The sequence below is a fragment of the Erinaceus europaeus genome, chromosome 2 (genome assembly GCF_950295315.1).
Source record: "Erinaceus europaeus chromosome 2, mEriEur2.1, whole genome shotgun sequence".
Taxonomy (NCBI): Eukaryota; Metazoa; Chordata; class Mammalia; order Eulipotyphla; family Erinaceidae; genus Erinaceus; species Erinaceus europaeus.
Window position 1 is genome coordinate 141,529,827 of NC_080163.1, and position 20,281 is coordinate 141,550,107.

Genomic DNA, 20,281 nt, shown 5'->3' on the forward strand with positions numbered 1-20,281 from the left:
GGGTCCTTTGAGACTTGATGGATAGCTCCTGGTTATACACCAACTCTGAGGTTGGTGACACACTCAGGTGTGTCAGGCCCTGCGTGACCCTTATTCATCCTATTGATGACTGTAAAGCTGGTAGCACTGGGGTGGAGGGAGGTGTCGGGATATCTGTCAAGCCACACAGTTGTCAGTGGTGGGCAACAGCTGACCCTGCCCAGAGCTGCAGGCATATGTTTCTCTCCTAACCTGGTCTAGGGCCTGCCTTCTCCCTCGCCTTCACTTTTATTTTCAGGTCATGAATGGAAAAGATAGAACCACTTTTGTTTGTTTGTTTGTTTAAACCTCAGTTTATCTCCGGACCACTCCTGAGACCTGTTACCAGAGGTTAAAGATGAGATGCAGAGAAGAGGAGAAGGTCATTCCACTGGTAAGGGAGACAGGTCTTCCCTGCCTGACTGTGCCTTCCCTAAGACCAACATGTTGTGACTAAGAAACAGGAACCTTGGGAGTTGGGCGGTAGTGCAGCGCGTTAAGCGCACATGGCGCAAAGCGCAAGGACCAGCATAAGGATCCCAGTTCCAGCTCCTGGCTCCCCACCTGCAGGGGAATCGCTTCACAAGCAGTGAAGCAGGTCTTCAGGTGTCTGTCTTTCTCTCCTTCTCTCTGTCTTCCCCTCCTCTCTCCATTTCTCTCTGTCCTATCCAACAATGACGATGACATCTATAACAACAACAATAATAACTACAACAATAAAACTATAAGGGCAACAAAAGGGAATAAAAAAGTTAAAAAAAAGAAATAGGAACCTGACTTGGAGGAGGAGGTGAGCTCTGACTTCCTGTGCAGCTTCCTGTGCAGAGGTCTCTCCTCCCCTGCTTCATACCCAGGCCACAGCAAGGCTTGTCCATTCTACTTTCTGAAGCCTTCAAGCCTCAGCGCCCTCCTGGCCACCTTGTGCCCTGTTGCTTACACTCATATCCTGAGTGCTTAGAACAGAGTTTACCTTGAGGGTGGCATCCATAGATGTTTTCCCAAAACCTCACCATTTGTTTCCTGCTCAGGACCAAGACAGGATTGAAGTCATGACTAACTGGGTTGTGCTACTCTTCTTTTTTTTTTTTTCTTTAATTTTTTATTTATAAAAAGGAAACATTGACTAAACCATAGGATAAGAGGGGTACAGCTTCACACAATTCCCACCACCAGAACTCTGTATCCCATCCCCCTCCACTGATAGCTTTCCTATTCTTTAACCCTCTGGGAGTATGGACCCAAGGTCATTGTGGGATGCAGAAGGTGGAAGGTCTGGCTTCTGTAATTGCTTCCCCGCTGAACAAGGACATTGACCGATAGATCCATACTCCTAGCCTGTCTCTCTCTTTCCCTAGTGGGGAAGGGCTATGGGGAAGCAGAGCTCCAGGACATATTGGTGGGGTTGTCTGTCTAGGGAAATCTGGTCGGCATCATGCTAGCATCTGGAACCTGGTGGTTGACAAGAGAGTTAACTTACAAAGAGTCAAACAAATTGTTGACCAGTCATGGACCTTAAGGCTAAAATAGTACAGATGAAGAGATGGGGGGGGGGTTCCTCCATTTTGTAGATAGCTAATAAGCATATTTTAGTTATATTCTAAAGGGCTTGTGGCTATACTAGTTTTTTTTTTTTTTATTTTTCCCCCCTGAGCCTGAAATCTGATATGTAGGTGGATCCAAGTTATTGTCTGGGATGATGATGTCATGGCTAGAAAAAGGACCAGAAAGCTGGATCAGGGATCAGGGATCAGGGAAGAGAGTAGCTCCCTAGTATGGGAAAGGTGTATAAATATTGTTGACTATAAACCCATTGATCTGATGTGATCTGGGGCCCATATTCAGCTTAGGAGCCTATGTGACCTCTGCATCCCTGTAGATCTGAGTTCACATTCTGTGAACTCATGAGTAGGAACATTCCATGCTGCCCCAATATCGACCCATCTTCTTCAGGTGTAGCATAGAGTATGTTGTCCATCCTCCCTTCAGAGGATAGAACATTCTCTACCATATCTTGTCCTAGTTTCCAGCCATCACACTGCTGCTTAGGTAATGTTTCTAGTACAGAATGACACTCAGTTAGTTTCCCAGGTCACACCTTTTAGGGCCTTGCTATGGTCTGGGACAAAGCCCCCCATGTAGAGTCAGTCTGGGCAGATGGCTTTATTTTTCTCTACCCCCTGCCTTTTGCATTCTGACCATAAAGAATTGGTTTAGAACACACACATATCACACACACGCACACACACACACACACACACACACACACACACACACACACACACACGATATTACACAAACTTGCCCTTGTATAGTGATTCTTTTATTTCCTAAATTCAGTTAAGATGCCACCTCCTCTAGGAAGCCTTCGCTGACTTCCTTTTTTGTCCTAGCTTCAGAGTTTATTATATCCATACATCTTAGAACAAGCATGCTGAAACAAATTATAGATTTGTACCTCAATCTATGGATGCATGGTTCCACAGCTCCTGGGTTAACTTTTTAATTAAAAAAAAATCCAAGTGAGATAAGTCAGAAGCAAAAGGTTGAATATGGGATGATCTCCCTCATAGACAGAAGTTGAAAAACAAAGATCAGAAGGGAAAGCACTAAGCAGATCTTGGACTGGAGTTGGTGTATTGCACCAAAGTAAAAGACTGGGGTTGGGGGCACAGGGTTCAGGCCCTGGAACATGATGGCAGAGGAGGACCTAGTGGGAGTTGAATTGTTATGTGGAAAACTGGGAAATGTTATGTATATACAAACTATTGTACTTTACTGTTGACTGTAAGCCATTAATCTCCCAATAAAGAATTAAAAAAAAATCTAGATAGAAAACTATATAGACAAAGAGGGAAAGATAATAAGGGAGAGACACCAGAGCACTGCTGTTCGATCTGTGGGCACGTTCCCTGGTGCAGTGGTGTTCCCAGATGGTATGGGGTTTGAGTTGGGGGTTCACATATGGTAAGGTGCTGGCAAAATAGCTCACTTGGATAGTGTGCTGTTTTGCCATGTGTGTAAACAAACCCATGTTCAAGCCGGGATCCCACTACATGTTGTGGTCTTTTTCACACTATCTCTGTCTCTACCTTTCTATCTTTTATCTTAAAAAGTATTAAACTATTTAATGTCATTTAATAAAGTGACCAAAATGTGTTGTGCTCTTTAAAAAAAAAAAAAGTATATTCCCTGGGAGTCGGGCTGTAGTGCAGCGGGTTAAGCGCAGGTGGTGCAAAGCACAAGGACCGGCATAAGGATCCCGGTTCGAGCCCCGGCTCCCCACCTGCAGGGGAGTCACTTCACAGGCAGTGAAGCAGGTCTGCAGGTGTCTTTCTCTCCTCCTCTCTGTCTTCCCCTCCTCTCTCCATTTCTCTCTGTCCTATCCAACAACGACGACAACAACAATAATAACTACAACAATAAAACAACAAGGGCAACAAAAGGGAATAAATAAAATTAAAAAAAATTTTAAAAAAGTATATTCCCTTTAAGCTTTTTTTTTTAAAATTTCAAACTTGCACATTTGAGAGGCTGTGGGTGGGCATCCGGGGGGGAGACTGTGCACCCCTCAGTTCTGCCTGGTTCAGAGGCACAGGTTGCTTATGGGTGTGTCTAGGGCTCCTTCCATCATCTTCCATCTCCTTGGACTCTTGGTCTTTATGGTCTTGAAGAATGTAGGCTAGATTGCCTAGGAGGGTTGGGAGTGAGGGGAGTGGGGCTCATGGGCCAGTAAGAGTCATGATCCTTTTGCTGAGGAGGACAGAGGGAGGGTTCAGAGGCTGCCCAGGGTTGGGGCACCTGGCCCCGGCACAGCCATGGACCCTACACCACCATGTGGAGGAACTGGTGGACAAGTGGTACTTAAGGAGAGAAGCCGGGAGGGCCATATACCATCTGTAGTGTGGGCTGCACCAGAGGGATGGCATGAGCAGTTGGGTGCAAGGCAGGGTTTGTCACTGTGCTTCTGGGCCGGGTTGGCTGCTGCCTTTGTCCAAGTCACTGGCCTCAACCATTGACAGTCTCTCTACCTACCAGAGTCCTAATGGGAGAACTCTGGGTCCTGACAGCCTGTGTTTCCCTACAGGAATACCTTAATGCTATTCACCAACTCTATGAGGAGTGGCTCACTAAAGGAAGCTGTTTCCCCAAGACAGCTCCCGTTTTGGTAAGTCTGCCCCCTCCCCCAAGTGCCCCTCCCCAACCCCATAGACAGGAGACTTTTCTAAAAGGAGCTTTGGCCACTCTGCAGTTCAGAGTGGGGCCAGTTCCTTCAGAGCTTGAGAATTTGGAAGAAGAAAGAGGAGGGCAGCTAGGAGGGGCTTTTCATGTTCCAGTTCCCATTTCTGGACTGGGGGGTGAAAATTGCCGCTTGTGGAGGAGTTGGAGGGCAGCCATTACCCTGTTTCTGGGCTGAACCTTAGAGTGAGCCAGACCTGAGAGGAGATCGCTCCTGTGTCATCACATGAGCCACCGCAGTAGTATCTCACTTACCCAGCAGCATCATGAAGGGTGTCCCAGATGGCAGAGGCCTCCAGACCTGGGTTTTGCTCTGTGTCATTTGGGATAGTGGCATTTCTGATGCAGCTGTCCCTTCTTTAGTGTAGGCAGGCTCAGAGCCTCACCCGCACCTTTTCTTGGTGACCCAAGGCATCCGAAGGAACATCAGTCGCTGTTCTGGGCTGTTACACAGTGAGGCCCTTAAGAGGTGCTGAAGTATGTGTGTGTTTGTCACAGAGCACTAATATCTGAGCTTCTGTGTTTGCTGTTCCAGTAACCCTCCTGTTTCCTACTGGCACTCATTATTTCTAACTGTACTAACTTGCCTGCCCATCTCAGTGATTTCTTGCTTCGCTTACCCCTCATTTTCTGATTTGCTGCTGTTGACATTCAGATAGATGAAGATCTAAGACTCTTAGAATGAGTCTACCCTTAGACTGTATGGGAAGATGTGTGTCTTTTATGCATAGCCTTGGGGACTTCCACTTGGGCTGCTCAGACTTTACCCAGGGCTCTTCTGGGCAATGAGGTTGCTGGAACGTGAGATATTACTGTAGTGGATCACCAAAGAAGGAAATTCTGTCTCCCCCTGTAGACAATTGGATGGTATAAAATGATGGGAGAAAAAAAGACATGAGCTCATTGCAGGGACAACCATACTGGCCTCATAAGTAAAAAAATACAGCCGAGAATGGGGATGTACCTAGCACTGGGTTCTGTTTGACTTGGGCCTTCCTTTTCTTATTTGCCTGTGACCTTGGGCTTTTCTGTGTCATCCTGCCCACCTCCATCTCTGTCCATCTGTGAAGGGAGGATGCTACTGAAGTTGGGGGAAGTCCTGTAACCTGTGTGTTTGATTTCCAGGTGATCGAGGCTGACCACGATATACAGAAAATGTCAGAAATCTATGAACAAAACCGGGACCGAATATTAACTGCAGGGACTCAGAAGCACAGCCCATAAGGCAGGAAAGATCCTGCCAGGAAAAGTGCTCTCTGCTGCTGTTAGGAGCGATCTGGAAAAACCCACTCTTGGGAAGGCTTTCGATCTGGTCAGGCTTGCTTTCCTGACAGTCTTTCTCCTTTACCTGTGTTTTCACCCTGCTTGTCTGGCCTTCATGTCTGGCCAGTGGGCTTGTCATTCCCTTTGAGATTTGTATCATGGCATACCCTTGTACTTCTGGTGGTTTCTCACAGCTGGATCCCTTTAGCTAAGTCAGCTGATGTGCTGGGCCCATGGTCTCTATCCTTTCAGACCAGCTGGGAGGTAGGCTTTTATGTCCCAGGGGAGGATGTTGAGGCTCAGAGAGGCTACAGACTCCTTCAAGGTCATACAACCATTGACAGTGATGCCACAGAGTTTTGGCCCCCAACTGTCCCACCTCTGCAGAGGGACTCTCACATCTGTGTGGGGAGATCCAGCAGTGCGTTGGGCCAGTACCATAATTTTCTAAATATTTGAGGATTTTTAGGGCAAATTAGCATCTCTAAGATGAAGAGTTGTGCTGTGCTATGCTGTCTTTGGCTTTACACAGTGCTCACTAGTTTTCTAGCAGGAGGCCACATTTTACTACATTTACTATCACTTACCAAAGTTATCAGGACTTTGATGTCCTCAGAGGAATGTCATGCTGCCTCATGCCTGGTATGTGGCCTCTTTAGTGACAAAGGACCTACCTGAGCTGCTGCCTGTTCTCGGTCTTCTTTGGTTTGTCCAACGTTGAGCTAGGACAGGAGGCTGCCAGCCATGACTTCTGGAGATCCCTTCCTCTGTGGAGGTCTTGCATGAGGACCTTCTCCTTTAGAGTTGTTGAGAATTTATGACTTGAGGAAGAGGAGACACAAGTGACCTTAAGTCTTTGACAAGCTGTTTCAACCTCTGAGAGGACACTTTGGGCCATGGGACACAAAACCATCTTTATATGTCTAGAAAACATCTCCACTTTGTTCACCTGTCTCAGTGCATTGAAGAAGGCACAGCTTCCTTTTGTTTCAAGTCAAGGAAGCAGGACAGACGAAGAACATCCTTTGAGGGGCCAGTCTGGATAGAAAATTCTGGACCAGCAAGCAAAGGCTCTTCTTGAAACCCAGGTGCCCCTGTTGCCTTGGAGATAGGTGGAAGAACTTTAAGGAAAATGCTACAGACACCAGGGAATGACTGTTAGGAACTTGGGAGGAACTGTCCTTGGCCTTTTCCCAACCAGCAGTTGGCTATACAGGAAAGTTCGGGGTCCTGGTCTCAGCCCCTGTGTGATGAACCAGCTGGGTGTGCAGTGGTGGTGGTGGTTGGCCCCCCAGTGGTCCTCCCCCATGAGGCATGCTGTGAGCACTAGCTCTTTGGTTCTGAGCCTTCCTGTCTAGATTGATTTTAGGGCTATGTGCACAAGATGAAAGGTGGCAGTCAGTGGGAACATTTCACACTGAGGTGCTGCTTAAATATCAGTGATTGACCAAAAACTGAAGAGGCAGGAACCTCTGCTACCAGAACTCCTGACATGCTGGGGCATTCTTTGGGAATTGATAAGTGAACAGTCCAGTGTTTTCTCTACAACTCAATTTGAGCATCTGTTTCATTATTTTTTGAAATGTGTTAAAATTATTCTATGGTAGCAAATGAATTTTAATAAAACTTATCATCTAAAACCTGATGCTAATCTTTGAATGGAGACTGGGCCACTTTTTCATTCAGATAGAGCTAGAGAGACACCACATCACCAGAGCTTCCTCCAGTACCTTCTGTGTGGATCCAGGGTCACAGACTTGACAAGGCATGCACCCTACCTGCTGAGTTGTCTCTCTCTTTAGCCCCTGCTGTGAATTTGGGAGACTTCCTATACCAGTGACTTTTAGCTCCTTGACACTTTGGCCAGCAGAATAGTGTGTTTTTGTTTTCGAAGGACTATTACCTAGCTTGAGATGTAGGGGGTGCCAGGGACCCTGCTGGGCCGGGTCCTGGTTGCAGAAGTCTCCCAGCTCAGAGATGTCTTGTGAAATAGCTGGGGTCCACCTTGGACAAGGGTTGCTCTCAACATGTGACAGACAGGGCTAGTGGTGGCAGGGGTCACACTGGAGTGAACCAGGGCAGGAGAAGGCAGTGGCATGTGGGAGTCATGGAGCCTGGTTCTTAGAACACAGGAAGGCACTCCCCCAGGCACCCTCAAGAATGGCCAGGAGGGACATGATGGGAGCTGGCATCCCCAAAGATGCAGACAGGGCCATTCACCATGGCAATAATGGCTCAGACTTGTTGGTGTCACCCCATTCTTACCTGAGGCATGAAGTCAGTATACCCCAGAGCTGCCTCCAGTGCTTTAACTCTTGCTAATTAAAGATTTGTTTACTTATTTAATAAGAGAAAACCAGAGTATCTCTCTGACACATACAATGCCAGACCTCACAATTGAGAGTCCCAACACCTTATCTACGGCACCTCCTCCTGGGTCACTAAAAAACACTGAGGGGGTCAAGTGGTGGGACACCTGGTTGAGAGTACATGCTACCATGGGCAGAGATCTGTGTTCAAGCTCCCAGTCCTCACATGCAGAGGGGAGCTTGACAGACTTCACAAAAAGAAAAACTAGCTGCTAGGAACAGTGGATTTATCATGCAGGTACCAAGCCCCAGAAGTAAACCTGGTGGAAAATACATATTTTGAACAGCATATATGTGTTCTTTCATTCCACAGTGAGTTAATTTGAATGCACATTGGTGCTTTTAAATCATATATGTAAAATACACCCTCAGAACCATTCGGAAGTGGTTCATGTACTATATTGGACATGAGATAGGTGCAGAGGTGGGTGGTCCAGGGCTAGTGTGGAGGCTTCCAGGCTGTCAGTGTTCCAGGTTTTTTTTTTTTTTTTTTTTTTCCTGTTTTCTCTTTCCGGGTTGACTTCATAGTTCCCTCCCTTCAGGGACCTTACTGTTCAAAATGGGCCTGAGATCCCTCTCTAGCTAATGTTGACACTGGGCACACTGCCCCTACTCATCACACTTCATTCAGATGTGAATGAGAACTTCTGTGAGGCAAGAAGATAAGCTGAAAGGTTCTAATATGAACTTCCCAGTTGCTGTAGAGGTGGGGGAATGGCAAGAATCTGGACCACAGGATCTGATTTCAGTGCAGTGCTGCCCTCTGCCCCCCCCCCCCCCCACTTAATATACTCCTGCCCTCATGTCATACCAGTCCCTCCTGTCACATCACTGCCTGTTACCTGGAATCTGTCTCCCATGCTAGGCTGAGCATTGTGATGGCCAGGGGCTGTCAGTCTCATTCAGTCCCATGGCTTGGCCCTCAGCAGACTGTCATTAGATAGGAGTGACAACTTAGGAGCCAGTCAACATGGACCCTGGGAAGTGACATCATCCCATTTGTATTTACCTTTTTCTAGTTCTCTTCTTGCTCCCTTCCATTTCAACCTGAGTCAGTTACCTAGATGTGAAGTGCCCACACTGTCCGGGTAATATTTTGGTCAGAGAACCTTCCTTGAGTCCCCTCTGTCTCCTAGTAAGACTTGGGGAAAAGACAGAGGTGCTTCCAACTTTGAGAGCAGATCAAAGATGTTTCTAAAACCTGTCTACCTCCAAGTGCTATTGAATCTGTACCCTCTGTTTTCCTAGAGCCTCAGGACTAGATGGGGGAGCTCATGGTAAATGCTCACATTTCTGGAGTGAGTAGTGCTCATCTGCTTGGCTTCTCCACCCTGAGCAGTTAGTTACAAAGATAATTTGCATACTCTCAGACATGTCAGCCCTGCCTTACTGAAAAGCTGGTAATAAATAGCTCTGAGGTCCCTGGGCTTTGGCAGTGGCTTACTCATGGAAGATTCAGGGTCACTAGTTCACAGCTTTCTTTCCCTAATTACCCCAGCCCCCATGGCTTCCCTAAGGCCAGGGCAAATTCTGATCTCTCATCTCCATAAGATGATGACATTAAAAGCTGTCATTGGGTCATTGATCAGTGTGAAGAGGAAACCCATCTTGTAGATTCCAGGATAGTTACTGACATGAATTTCTGCATTTCTTTTTACTTTTTCAAGAGTAGTGCTTCCCAGACTGGGTTCCATGGAACTTAGGTTTCATGAGTTACAGGTGTTTTGAGAAAAGAGTTTTCAGTAGTTGAGAAAGTTTGGGACATACCACTTGGGTACTCTGAGCTATATAAGGTAAGTTAGCCCAGTTAAAACTCAGGAAGTGTTGCCTTTTGAGCTTGCTACTCAAACTCACCTGACACTAGAACCCCTCAATCTCCAGAAGCCTGGGTGTTCCCTGGAACACATATTGGGAAGTACATTTTAGGTGAGCTGTATAACTGCTGATAACTCCCACCTTTTTTGTCTTTTGGAATTCTCTAGCTCAGGGGACTCTAGCTTATGGGTCTGGATCCCTTGGAGGAAGCATTAAAATCTTGATCAGTGGGCTGGTTTGTAACATTTCTAATGGAGCAGGTCTGGGAGAATAGGTCTCTTGACAACTTCAAGTAGAAGGCTGCCCCTGTCCAGAGACCCACCTCTGAGAACCACCACTTTTGATTAATTTTGTGCTTTCTAGAATCAGAAACCCAGGAATTCATAGAAACTCGGTACCTTGTTGAGTCTCTTGTGAATGCTGGTGCCCTTACCTGCCAGGTGGGAGGCCTTGCTCACTTCGCAGGACTGTGACGAGAGCTGATCTGGTATGTGGAAGGGGCTGCTGCAGGGCTGGGTGTATAGCAAGTGCCCATCAAACCTGATTGGATTGTTGAGTCTGGGAGAAGTGGGCTGAGATGCAGCCCTCAGGTTTGGAAACTGCAGTAACCATGGCAACCAGAACTTTCCATCACAGGACACATTCTGGCAGTGGGGACCAGCAGGCTGACCTGTTGAGTAGGAGTGAGTCATGGGCCTGGAGGAAGCTTACCCTCAGGACAGCATTTCTTTCATTTATTTATTTATTTTCACTTTTGTTGCCTTTGTTTTATTGTAATTGTTGTTGTTATTGGTGTTGCCGTTGTTGGGTAGGACAGAGAGAAATGGAGAGAGGAGGGAAAGACAGGGGGAGAGAAAGATAGACACCTGCAGACCTGCTTCACCGCCTGTGAAGTGACTCTCCTGTAGGTGGGGAGCCAGGGGTTTGAACCGGGATCCTTATGCCGGTAGGTGTGCATTGCTCCATGTGTGCTTAACCTGCTGTGCTACTGCCTGACTCCCAGGATATCATTTCTAAAAGGCACTTCATGACATTTCTGGACTATCAGCACATGGGGCTGACCTGGCTTTCCTCTTTGTTTTAAACGTTCCCCTTTCTCATGGGGACTCTTGACTCTGGCACCTGCCTTTCAGTGGCATGAGAAAGAAGGCCAGGAGAGGTACAGCCACTTCTCAGTCTGTGGAAACTGACATTTCGTGTACCTCTGAGACCACAGAGTCCCTTACACCATAAAGTGATAGCTTCTTGGCAGCCTCCTCTCTCCACAGGACAGGTGGCTCCTCACCCCACCTTTGCCTTGCAGCAGAGAGCAAATTGCTCAGTAACCAGAGATGGGAAGATGTTCACAGTTCCAGGCTTATCTTAGACAATGCCCAGGAAGATAAGCAATGATCACTCACTAAGTTTTATTTTTATTTAATTTTAATTTTATTATTTTTTTGCCTCCAGGGTTATTGCTGGGGCTCGGTACTGGCACTATGAATCCTTTGCTCCTGGCACCCATTTTTTCCCCTTCATTTTTACCAGATATGCCAGAAAGAAATTGATAGGGGAGGGAGGGAGAGAGAGAGAGAGAGAGAGAGAGAGAGAGAGAGAGAGAGAGAAACACCTGCAGACCTGCTTCACTACTTGTGAAATGCACCTCCTGCAGATGAGGAGCTAGGGGCTCGAACCCAGACCCTGGTACAGATCCTTGCACTTAGTACTATGTGTGCTTAACTGGGTGCACCACCACTCAGCCTCCCTCTTACTAAGTTTTAAAATGGTCTTATTTTGAGGCTGGGAGGTGACTCACCTGGTAGACTGCATACTTGCTCATGCACAAGGACCTGGGTTTGAGCACTGAACTACATGGAAGCACCATGCATAGGGGAAGCTTCACAAACAGAGAAGTGGTGTGGTGTCTCTCCTCTCTGTTTCTCTGTCTGTTACTGAAAGAGGGAAAATGGCTGTAGGGATCAGTGGAAATGCAAACAGGATGTGTGTGTGGGAGGAATCTGATCTTTTTGAGATCGGTCCACTTGACTTTGTGGATCTGGTTTGGCTTTGGAGTCAGTGACTCTGAGACCCTGGGCAGGTCACCTCAGTTCTCTAGACCTTCTTCCTCTCTTGGACACTGGTGTTCTGTCTTTCCTCACCTAGGAGAGAGGCTACACAGACTGTTAAATGAATGATGGACAGAGAGGGGCTAGAGTAGCCTTTGGCAATTCCTTGCTCCTGGAAACCTTTCCTCAGTACTTGGCCCAAGGCAACGGAATTCTAGGATCTTCACTGGCAAAGTCCCTGGATGGGGAAGTTGTCGGGAGCTGATGAAAGCCAGGGCAGTAACCTTGCAGATTCATTTCCAAAGCCTGACTCTCAGAACTGTGAGGAATGCTCTCAGTGTCCTTGCCAGCCATTCCTCAGTCCAGAATCCACAAGGGGTCATAGCAGACTTCTGTTCTCTCTCTGCCTGCTGACAACCCTTCCCATGCAGCACTTGGCCCACTCTGGGAGCAGGGTAGACGGACCCTCCAGTCAGGAAGCTTAAGAGTAGCTCCTCCTGGAACCCACATAGAGGCAGGAGGACACCAGAAGCCTCTGTAACACCCCCCCCCCCCGGCTCTACTGAGGTTAAGAATTAATTCCAAGACAATCATCTATCCCATGAATCAGCAATAAAAATCAGCATATGCAAGATTTTGGTGAAGCAGCAGAAAAAACACACACACACATGAACGGGTTATACTGGTAAGTGAAAACCCCATGCATGACTTTATTTTTCTGGGCTGACATTTTCAGATAGAGACACCACAGCTACCCCCAGGGCTGTGGTATTCCCATGCAGTGCCAGGGTTTGGAACTGGGCTGCAAGGCAGGTGTATGAACAAGTGAGTTATTCTCAGACCCTAGATTTCTATTATCTGGAAGAGGTTCAGACTGGTATTTTGTTATCACAACCCAAACAGACAAAGACAGCAATTAAACATGGAGATATCATTCCCCACCTATCAGACTGGGGGGAGGGGAATAGCACATTGTGTGTGTGAGGACACAGGCAAATTCATGCATTGCTGGTGGTGACAGACAGGAGGAGGACACACTCTTTTGGCATCCAAAGGAGAACTGTCTCACAGTGTGTGCTTGCATGGATACAGTCCCTGGGTATGAAGCAGATAAGGTAACACCAGAGGGTCACTGGACCAGCCTCCCCTGGGCCTTGGGGTGGGGGACGGCTCATGGTGGTTCCCCAGGGCTGTGTTTCCTGGGATCACCTGCCCACTAAATCAGTTCTGTCTGGAGCCTTAGTCAGGAATCAATGCAGACAGACACATGTTCTCATATACTCTTCCTCCACCCACCTGCCTCTTGCTCTCTCTCCCTGTCTTCCTTGTATTTACTTACCACTCAGTGCAGTGATGATTCATTAACTACTTTTTTTTTTAAAGTTTAAGTTTAGCTTTTTTAAAAAATATTTATTTTATTTATTCCCTTTTGTTGCCCTTGTTGTTTTATTGTTGCAGTTATTATTGTTGTTGGATAGGACAGAGAGAAATGGAGAGAGGAGGGGAAGACAGAGAGGGGGAGAGAAAGACAGACACCTGCAGACCTGCTTCACCGCCTGTGAAGCGACTCCCCTGCAGGTGGGGAGCCGGGGTTCGAACCAGGATCCTTATGCCGGTCCTTGTGCTTTGAGCCACCTGCGCTTAACCCGCTGCGCTACAGCTCGACTCCCTCATTAACTACTCTTAACTACTTATTCAACCACTCTTGACTTCCTCTTTCTGTGTGGGTCAGTATTTCTCAAAGTATGCTCCACAAGGAGCCCTTATGTGGGACCCTTAATTAGTGTTATTTGGGGGGAGAAGAGGCGGGGCATGGGAGATAGCTTACCTAGTACAGCAAACACTTTACCATGCACAAGGTTTCAGGTTCAACTCCCCCACCCCACCTGGCCACCCTATGGGGGTGCAGCAGGTTGATTGGGGTATGGATGGATGGCTAGGAGGTGGCAACAGGTGCAGTGTGTTCCCAGCTTCTCAGACCTGGGCTTCTTTTTTTTTTTTTTTGTGCCTCCAGGGTTATTGCTGGGGCTTGGTGCCTATATTACGAATCCACAGCTCCTGGAGACCATTTTTTTCCTTTTGTTGCCCTTGTTGTCTATTGTTGTTGTTAATATTATTGTCGTGTTGTTGGATAGGACAGAGAGAAATGGAGAGAGGAAGGGAAGACAGAGGGGAGAGAAAGATAGACACCTGTAGACCTGCTTCACCTCCTATGAAGTGACTTCCCTGCAGGTGGGGATCCGGGGACTTGAACCAGGGCCCTTACGCCGGTCCTTGCACTTTGCCCATGTGCACTTAACCTGCTGCACTACCGCCCGGCCCCCTTAGACCTGGGCCTCTTTTAGCCCCTGGTCTGTCTGATATTTGGGGGAATGCTGTCTTTGAGCAGCCAGCTTGTGTCCCATTCCATGTCAGTTTGGGGTTTCAGAGGCCAGTGAGATCAAGCTTCTGCTTAGGGGGATGGGCAGTGGGTGGAGGCTGGGTTAAGGGTTTTGGGGCAGTTGACCCTGTAGTAACACAGTCCGGGAAGACTTACTTTGTTCTTGGTCTTCACTTGCTACAAGTGTCTGCTGGCTTCTGCCCTGCCAGTTACTGCTACAGATCAGGCTCACTATACCCATCCTCTGCCCCCCATCCACTGCTGCTCTTTTTGTTTTTATTAATTCTTTTTTATTCTCTTTATTTATTGGTTAGAGAAAGTCAGAAGTAAAGAGGGAAGGGGGATGTAGAGGGGAAGAGAGGCAGAGAGACACTTGGCAGCATTGCTTCACCACTTGGCAAAGCTTTCCCCCTCCCTGCAGGTGGGGGACCAGGGGCTCCAATCTGTGTCCTTGTGCATGGTAACTTGTGTGCTCGACCAGGTGCACTACAACCTGACTCTCCACTGCAGCACTTTCTGAGCTCAGTGGTCTGGGTGGTTCCTATTCCTGTGGGAAGGTTCTCCGAAGTGAAGTCCCATCTGGACATGAATTCCCCATGAGCAGTAATTTCCTCTAAGGGCCATTCTCTCTGAGGGTCATTTTAGGTTGAACATTGGGGTGCTGATCTTTGATGCTAGCTTATCTGATCCTGAGCCACAGAAAGGTAAGGTGACCTTATTAGGGTCACATCTGGCCATATGTGGGCTCCTCTGCCTCCTCTGGGTTGCAGGCCTGAATCAGGGCCAGTGCAGGCTAGTGCGAGGAGAGAGCTGTCAGAGGCTTGACCATGTCCTAATCTGAGTCCAAGGCCCTTGTCCATTACGAGGCCCTTCTTCCCTATTGTGCAAATGAAAAGTCTAGAGAAGAGAGGGCAAGGACAAGGATTAGTGCCAAAAAATTTAGGTTTCTTATTGTACTGAAACAAATTACTAGAAATGTTAGTGACCTAACACAAGCCCATTACAATTCTGGAACCTAGAGGTCTTAAGCTGTCTTACTGGTTGGTTTCTTTCAGAGGTTCTGGGAGGCATCAATTTCTTTGTTTTTTTCAGCTTCTGGGATCCACATGCAGACCTTAGTTCATGATTCCTTCCTCCTCTTCCATGTTCAAAGTTAGCAGTAACATTTTCTATGTTATTTTTTGATCAGAGCACTACTCAACTATGGCTTATAGTGGTGCTGTGGATTGAACTCAGGACCTCTAAGCATCAGGCATGAAAGTTTATTATGTAAACTACTGTTTTTCTCTCCCTGCCCACCTTTTGTTTCACTTTTCTCTCTTAATTTTTTTTTTTTTTTTGCCACCAGGAGTTATCGCTGGGGCTCAGTGCCTATATGACTCCACTGCTCTCTTAGGCCAATGTTTTTCTTTTATTTTTTTTCCTTTCTCTAGATAGTGGGTGAGAGATAATGAGAACTGGAGAGGAAGAGAAAGAGATATTGAAATACTACTCTACCAGTCATGCAGTCTCTTTCTTCAGTCACTTCCATGTGTCTCAGGGCTTGAACCTGGATCATTGTGTTTGATAACATATATGTGCTACCGGGTGAGCTGCCTGCCAGCCTCTCTGTTCTTTATCTTTCATTAATTTTGTTTTTATGAGGTGTTGGGAAAGGAAAGCAGGGCCCCATGCATGATACTGTTAAGTGGCCTTCCCAGCCCAAGTTTTCATTCTTTACTTCTGTGAGAGAGAGGGCAGAGACCACCACACTGCTCCACCATCCATGGAGTTCTTCCTGCTTTGTCCCACGTGGCACCAGGACCAAAAGCAAGACCCCATATATAGCAAGGTGTGTGCTTCACCAGGTGAGTCATCTACAGACCCCATTCTTTTTAAGTTTGAACTTCTTTTTTTGCCCCCAGGGTTATTGCTGGGGCTCAGTGGCTGCACCACAAATCCTCTGCTCCTGGAGGCTATTTTTTCCTTTTTTTGTTGTTGTTGCCCTTGTTGCTTTATTATTGTGGTTATTATTATTGTTACTGATGTTGTTGTTGGTGGATGGGAAAGAGAGAAATCGAGAGAGGAGGGGAGACAGAGGGGGGAGAGAAAGACAGACACCTCCTGGAGCTCCGCTTTACCAGAACCCTTCCCCGCTAGGGAAAGAGAGAGGCAGGCTGGGGGTATGGATCGACCTGTCAACACCCATGTTCATCAGGGAAGCAATTACAGAAGCCAGACCTTCCACCTTCTGCATCCCACAATGATCTTGGGTCCACACTCCCAGAGGGATAAAGAATAGGAAAGCTCAACAAGGGCAACAAAAGGGAATAAATAGTAAATAAATATTGAAAGAAAAAGGAATAGGAAAGCTATCAGGGGAGGGGATGGGATATGGAGTTCAGGTGGTGGGAATTGTGTAGCGTTGTACCCCTCTTATCTGGTTTAGTCAGTGTTTCCTTTCTATAAATAAACAATTAAAAAAAAAAAAAGGAAAGACACCTGCAGACCTGCTTCACCGCTTGTGAAGTGACTCCCCTGCAGGTGGGGAGCTGGGGGCTCGAACCGGGATCCTTGAGCCGGTCCTTTCACTCTGCGCCATGTGTGCTTAACTGCTGCGCTAACACCTGACCCCAAGTTTGAACTTTTTTTTTTTTAATCCTTCCGCCAGTCCTTGCGCTTTGTTAAATAATTTATTTCTTTATTGGGGAATTAATGTTTTACATTCAACAGTAAATACAATAGTTTGTACATGCATAACATTCCCCAGATTCCCATTTAACAATACAACCCCCACTATGTCATTCATCATCTTTCATGGACCTGTATTCTCCCCACCCACCCACCCACCCCAGAGTCTTTTACTTGGGTGCAATACGCCAATTCCATTTCAGGTTCTACTTGTGTTTTCTTTTCTAATCTTGTTTTTCAACTTTGGCCTGAGAGTGAGATCATCCCATATTCAGCCTTCTGTTTCTGACTTATTTCACTCAACATGATTTTTTCAAGGTCCATCCAAGATCAGCTGAAAACGGTGAAGTCACCATTTTTTACAGCTGAGTAGTATTCCATTGTGTATATATACCACGACTTGCTCAGCCACTCATCTGTTGTTGGACACCTGGGTTGCTTCCAGGTTTTGGCTATTACAAATTGTGCTGCCAAGAACATATATGTACACAGATCTTTTTGGATGGATGTGTTGGGTTCCTTAGGATATATCCCCAGGAGAGGAATTGCAGGGTCATAGGGTAGGTCCATTTCTAGCCTTCTGAGAGTTCTCCAGACTGTTTTCCACAGAGGTTGGACCAATTGACATTCCCACCAGCAGTGCAGGAGGGTTCCTTTGACCCCACACCCTCTCCAGCATTTGCTGCTGTTACCTTTTCTGATGTATGACATTCTCACATTGTTGTCTCTATTTGCATTTCTCTGATAATCAGAGACTTGGAGCACTTTTTCATGTGTTTCTCGGCCTTTTGGATCTCTCCTGTGGTGAATATTCTGTCCAAGTCCTCCCCCCATTTTTGGATGGAGTTATTTGTTGTCTTGTTGTTGAGTCTGGCAAGCTATTTATATATGTTGGTTATTAAACTCTTATCTGATGTATGGCATGTAAAGATCTTCTCCCATTCTGGGAGGGGTCTCTTGGTTTGGGTAGTGGTTTCTTTTGCTGTGAAGAAGCTTTTTAATTTGATGTAGTCCCATAGGTTTATACTTGCCTTAGTCTTCCTTGTAATTGGATTCGTTTCATTGAAAATGTCTTTAAAATTTATGCGGAAAAAAGTTCTGCCAATATTTTCCTCTAAGTATCTGATAGTTTCTGGTCTAACATCCAAGTCCTTGATCCACTTGGAATTTACTTTTGTATTTGGTGAAATACAGTGATTCAGTTTCATTCTTCTGCATGTTTCAACCCATTGTTACCAACACCATTTGTTGAAGAGACTCTGCTTTCCCCATGTAATATTCTGGGCCCCTTTGTCAAAGATTAGATGTCCATAGGTGTGGGGGCTCACTTCTGGGCTCTCAATTCTATTCCACTGGTCAGTGTGTCTGTTCATGTTCCAGCAGTTTTGATGACAATGGCCCTATAATACAGTTTGAGATCTGGGAGTGTGATGCCTCCAGTTCTGTTCTTTTTTCTCAAGATTGTTTTGGCAATTCTAGGTCTTTTCTGGTTCCAGATAAACATTTGTAGCATTTGTTCTATTCTCCTAAAAAATGTGCTTGGGATCTTGATGGGGATAGCATTAAATTTGTAGATGGCTCTGGGTAATATATTCATTTTGATGATGTTAATTCTTCCAACCCATGAACATGGAATATCTTTCCACTTCTTTGTGTCTTTTTCAATTTCTTTGAGTAGTGACTCATAATTTTCAGTATACAAGTCTTTCACTTCTTTGGCTAGGTTTACTTCTAGATATTTTATTGTTTTTGTTGCTATAGTAAAAGGAATTGATTTCTGGATTTCAATTTCTTCTAGCTTAGTGTTTGCATAGAGGAATGCCACTGACTTTTAAATGTTAATTTTATAGCCTGACACCCTACTGTATTGCCTGATGATTTCCAAAAGCTTCTTGCTGGATTCCTTAGGTTTTTCCATGTATACTATCATGTCATCTGCAAATAAGGAGAGTTTGACTTCTTCTCTTCCAATCTGTATGCCTTTAATTCCTTGCTCCTGCCTGATTGATATGGCAAGAACTTCCAACACTATGTTGAATAGTAATGGTGATAGTGGGCAGCCCTGTCTAGTACCTGATCTGAGGGGAAATGCTTCCAGTTTTTCACCATTGAGTATGATGTTGGCTGTAGGTTTGCTATATATAGACTCTACTATCTTCAGGAATTTTCCATCTATTCCCATTTTTTGTAGTGTTTTGATCATAAAGGGATGTTGTATTTTGTCAAAGGCTTTCTCTGCATCTATTGATATGACCATGTGGTTTTTGGTCTTGCTTTTGTTGATGTGGTGGATCACATTGATTGATTTACGTATATTAAACCAACCTTGCATGCCTGGGATAAACCCCACTTGGTCATGATGCACAATCTTTTTGATATACTGCTGTATCCGGTTGGCTAGAATTTTGTTCAATATTTTTGTATCTATGTTCATCAGAGATATTGGTCTGTAGTTTTCTTTTTTGGTTGTGTCCCTGTCTACTTTTGGTATCAGGGTGATGTTGGCTTCATAGAAGCTGGCAGGGAGTATTCCAGTGTCTTCAATCTTCTGGAAGACTTTTAAAAGTAGAGGTATTAGTTCTTCTTTGAAGGTTTTGTAGAATTCATTTGTAAAACCATCTGGTCCAGGACTTTTATTTTTGGGGAGATTTTTGATAACTGTTTCAATTTCATTAGCTGTGATGGGCCTGTTCATGTTGTCCACTTCCTCTTTACTTAGTTTTGGAAGTTGGTAGGTATCTAGGAAATTGTCCATTTCTTCCAGGTTCTCTAGCTTGGTGGCATATAGTTGTTCATAGAAGCCTCGCATGATATGTTGAATTTCTGCAGTGTCTGTTGTGATATCTCCTCTTTCATTTACTATCCGATATTTGGGTCTTCTCTCTTTTTTGTTTTGTGAGTCTGGCTAAAGGTTTGTTGATTTTGTTTACTCTTTCAAAGAACCAACATTTACTTTCACTGTTCTTTTGTATGGTTTTCCTATTCTTAATGTTATTTATTTCTGCCCTAACTTTAGTGATTTCTGTCCTTCTGGTTGCTTTAGGATTCCTTTGTTGTTCTTCTTCTAGGTCTTTAAGATGTGCAATCAGGCTGTTTATTTGTGCTTTTTCTTGTTTCCTAATGTGTGCTTGTATAGCTATGAACTTCACTCTAAGGACTGCTTTAGCTGTGTCCCAAATATTTTGATAGCTTGTGTCTTCATTTTCCTTGAACTCTTGAAACATTTTGATTTCTTCCTTGATTTCCTCTTTGACCCAGAAGTTGTTAAGAATTGTACTGTTGAGCTTCCATATTTTGGGACTATTACTAATCTTTTGTTGATTGTTAAGTGTTAGTTTAATTCCACTGTGGCCTGAGAAGATGTTTGGGATGATTTCAGTGCTCTTGAATTGGCTGATGCTGTCTTTGTGGCCTAACATATGGTCTATCCTTGAGAATGACCCATGTGGATTTGAGTAAAATGTGTATTCCAATTTCTTGGGATG

The 20,281-nt window shown here is 45.6% G+C and overlaps 2 protein-coding genes across 9 annotated transcripts in view; both read left to right on the forward strand.

The window, feature by feature from the left end:
* TK2 (thymidine kinase 2) overlaps window positions 1-7,162 on the forward strand; it is a 44,236-nt gene extending 37,074 nt beyond the window's left edge. For 6 of the 8 annotated variants that reach the window (XM_060185416.1, XM_016185873.2, XM_060185413.1 and 3 more), the window contains 3 exons: window positions 333-412; window positions 4,103-4,183; window positions 5,380-7,162. In XM_060185416.1, coding sequence (XP_060041399.1) covers window positions 333-412; window positions 4,103-4,183; window positions 5,380-5,478 — 260 coding nt within the window. In that variant the 3' untranslated portion in view covers window positions 5,479-7,162. Of the gene's footprint in view, window positions 1-332; window positions 413-4,102; window positions 4,184-4,617; window positions 4,732-5,379 lie in introns of all 8 variants that reach the window. The other 2 variants (XR_009548275.1, XR_009548274.1) reach the window with 2 other exon arrangements.
* The window catches only part of CMTM4 (CKLF like MARVEL transmembrane domain containing 4), a 533,141-nt gene that overhangs the window by 166,544 nt on the left and 346,316 nt on the right, over window positions 1-20,281 (forward strand). The window lies entirely within an intron of this gene.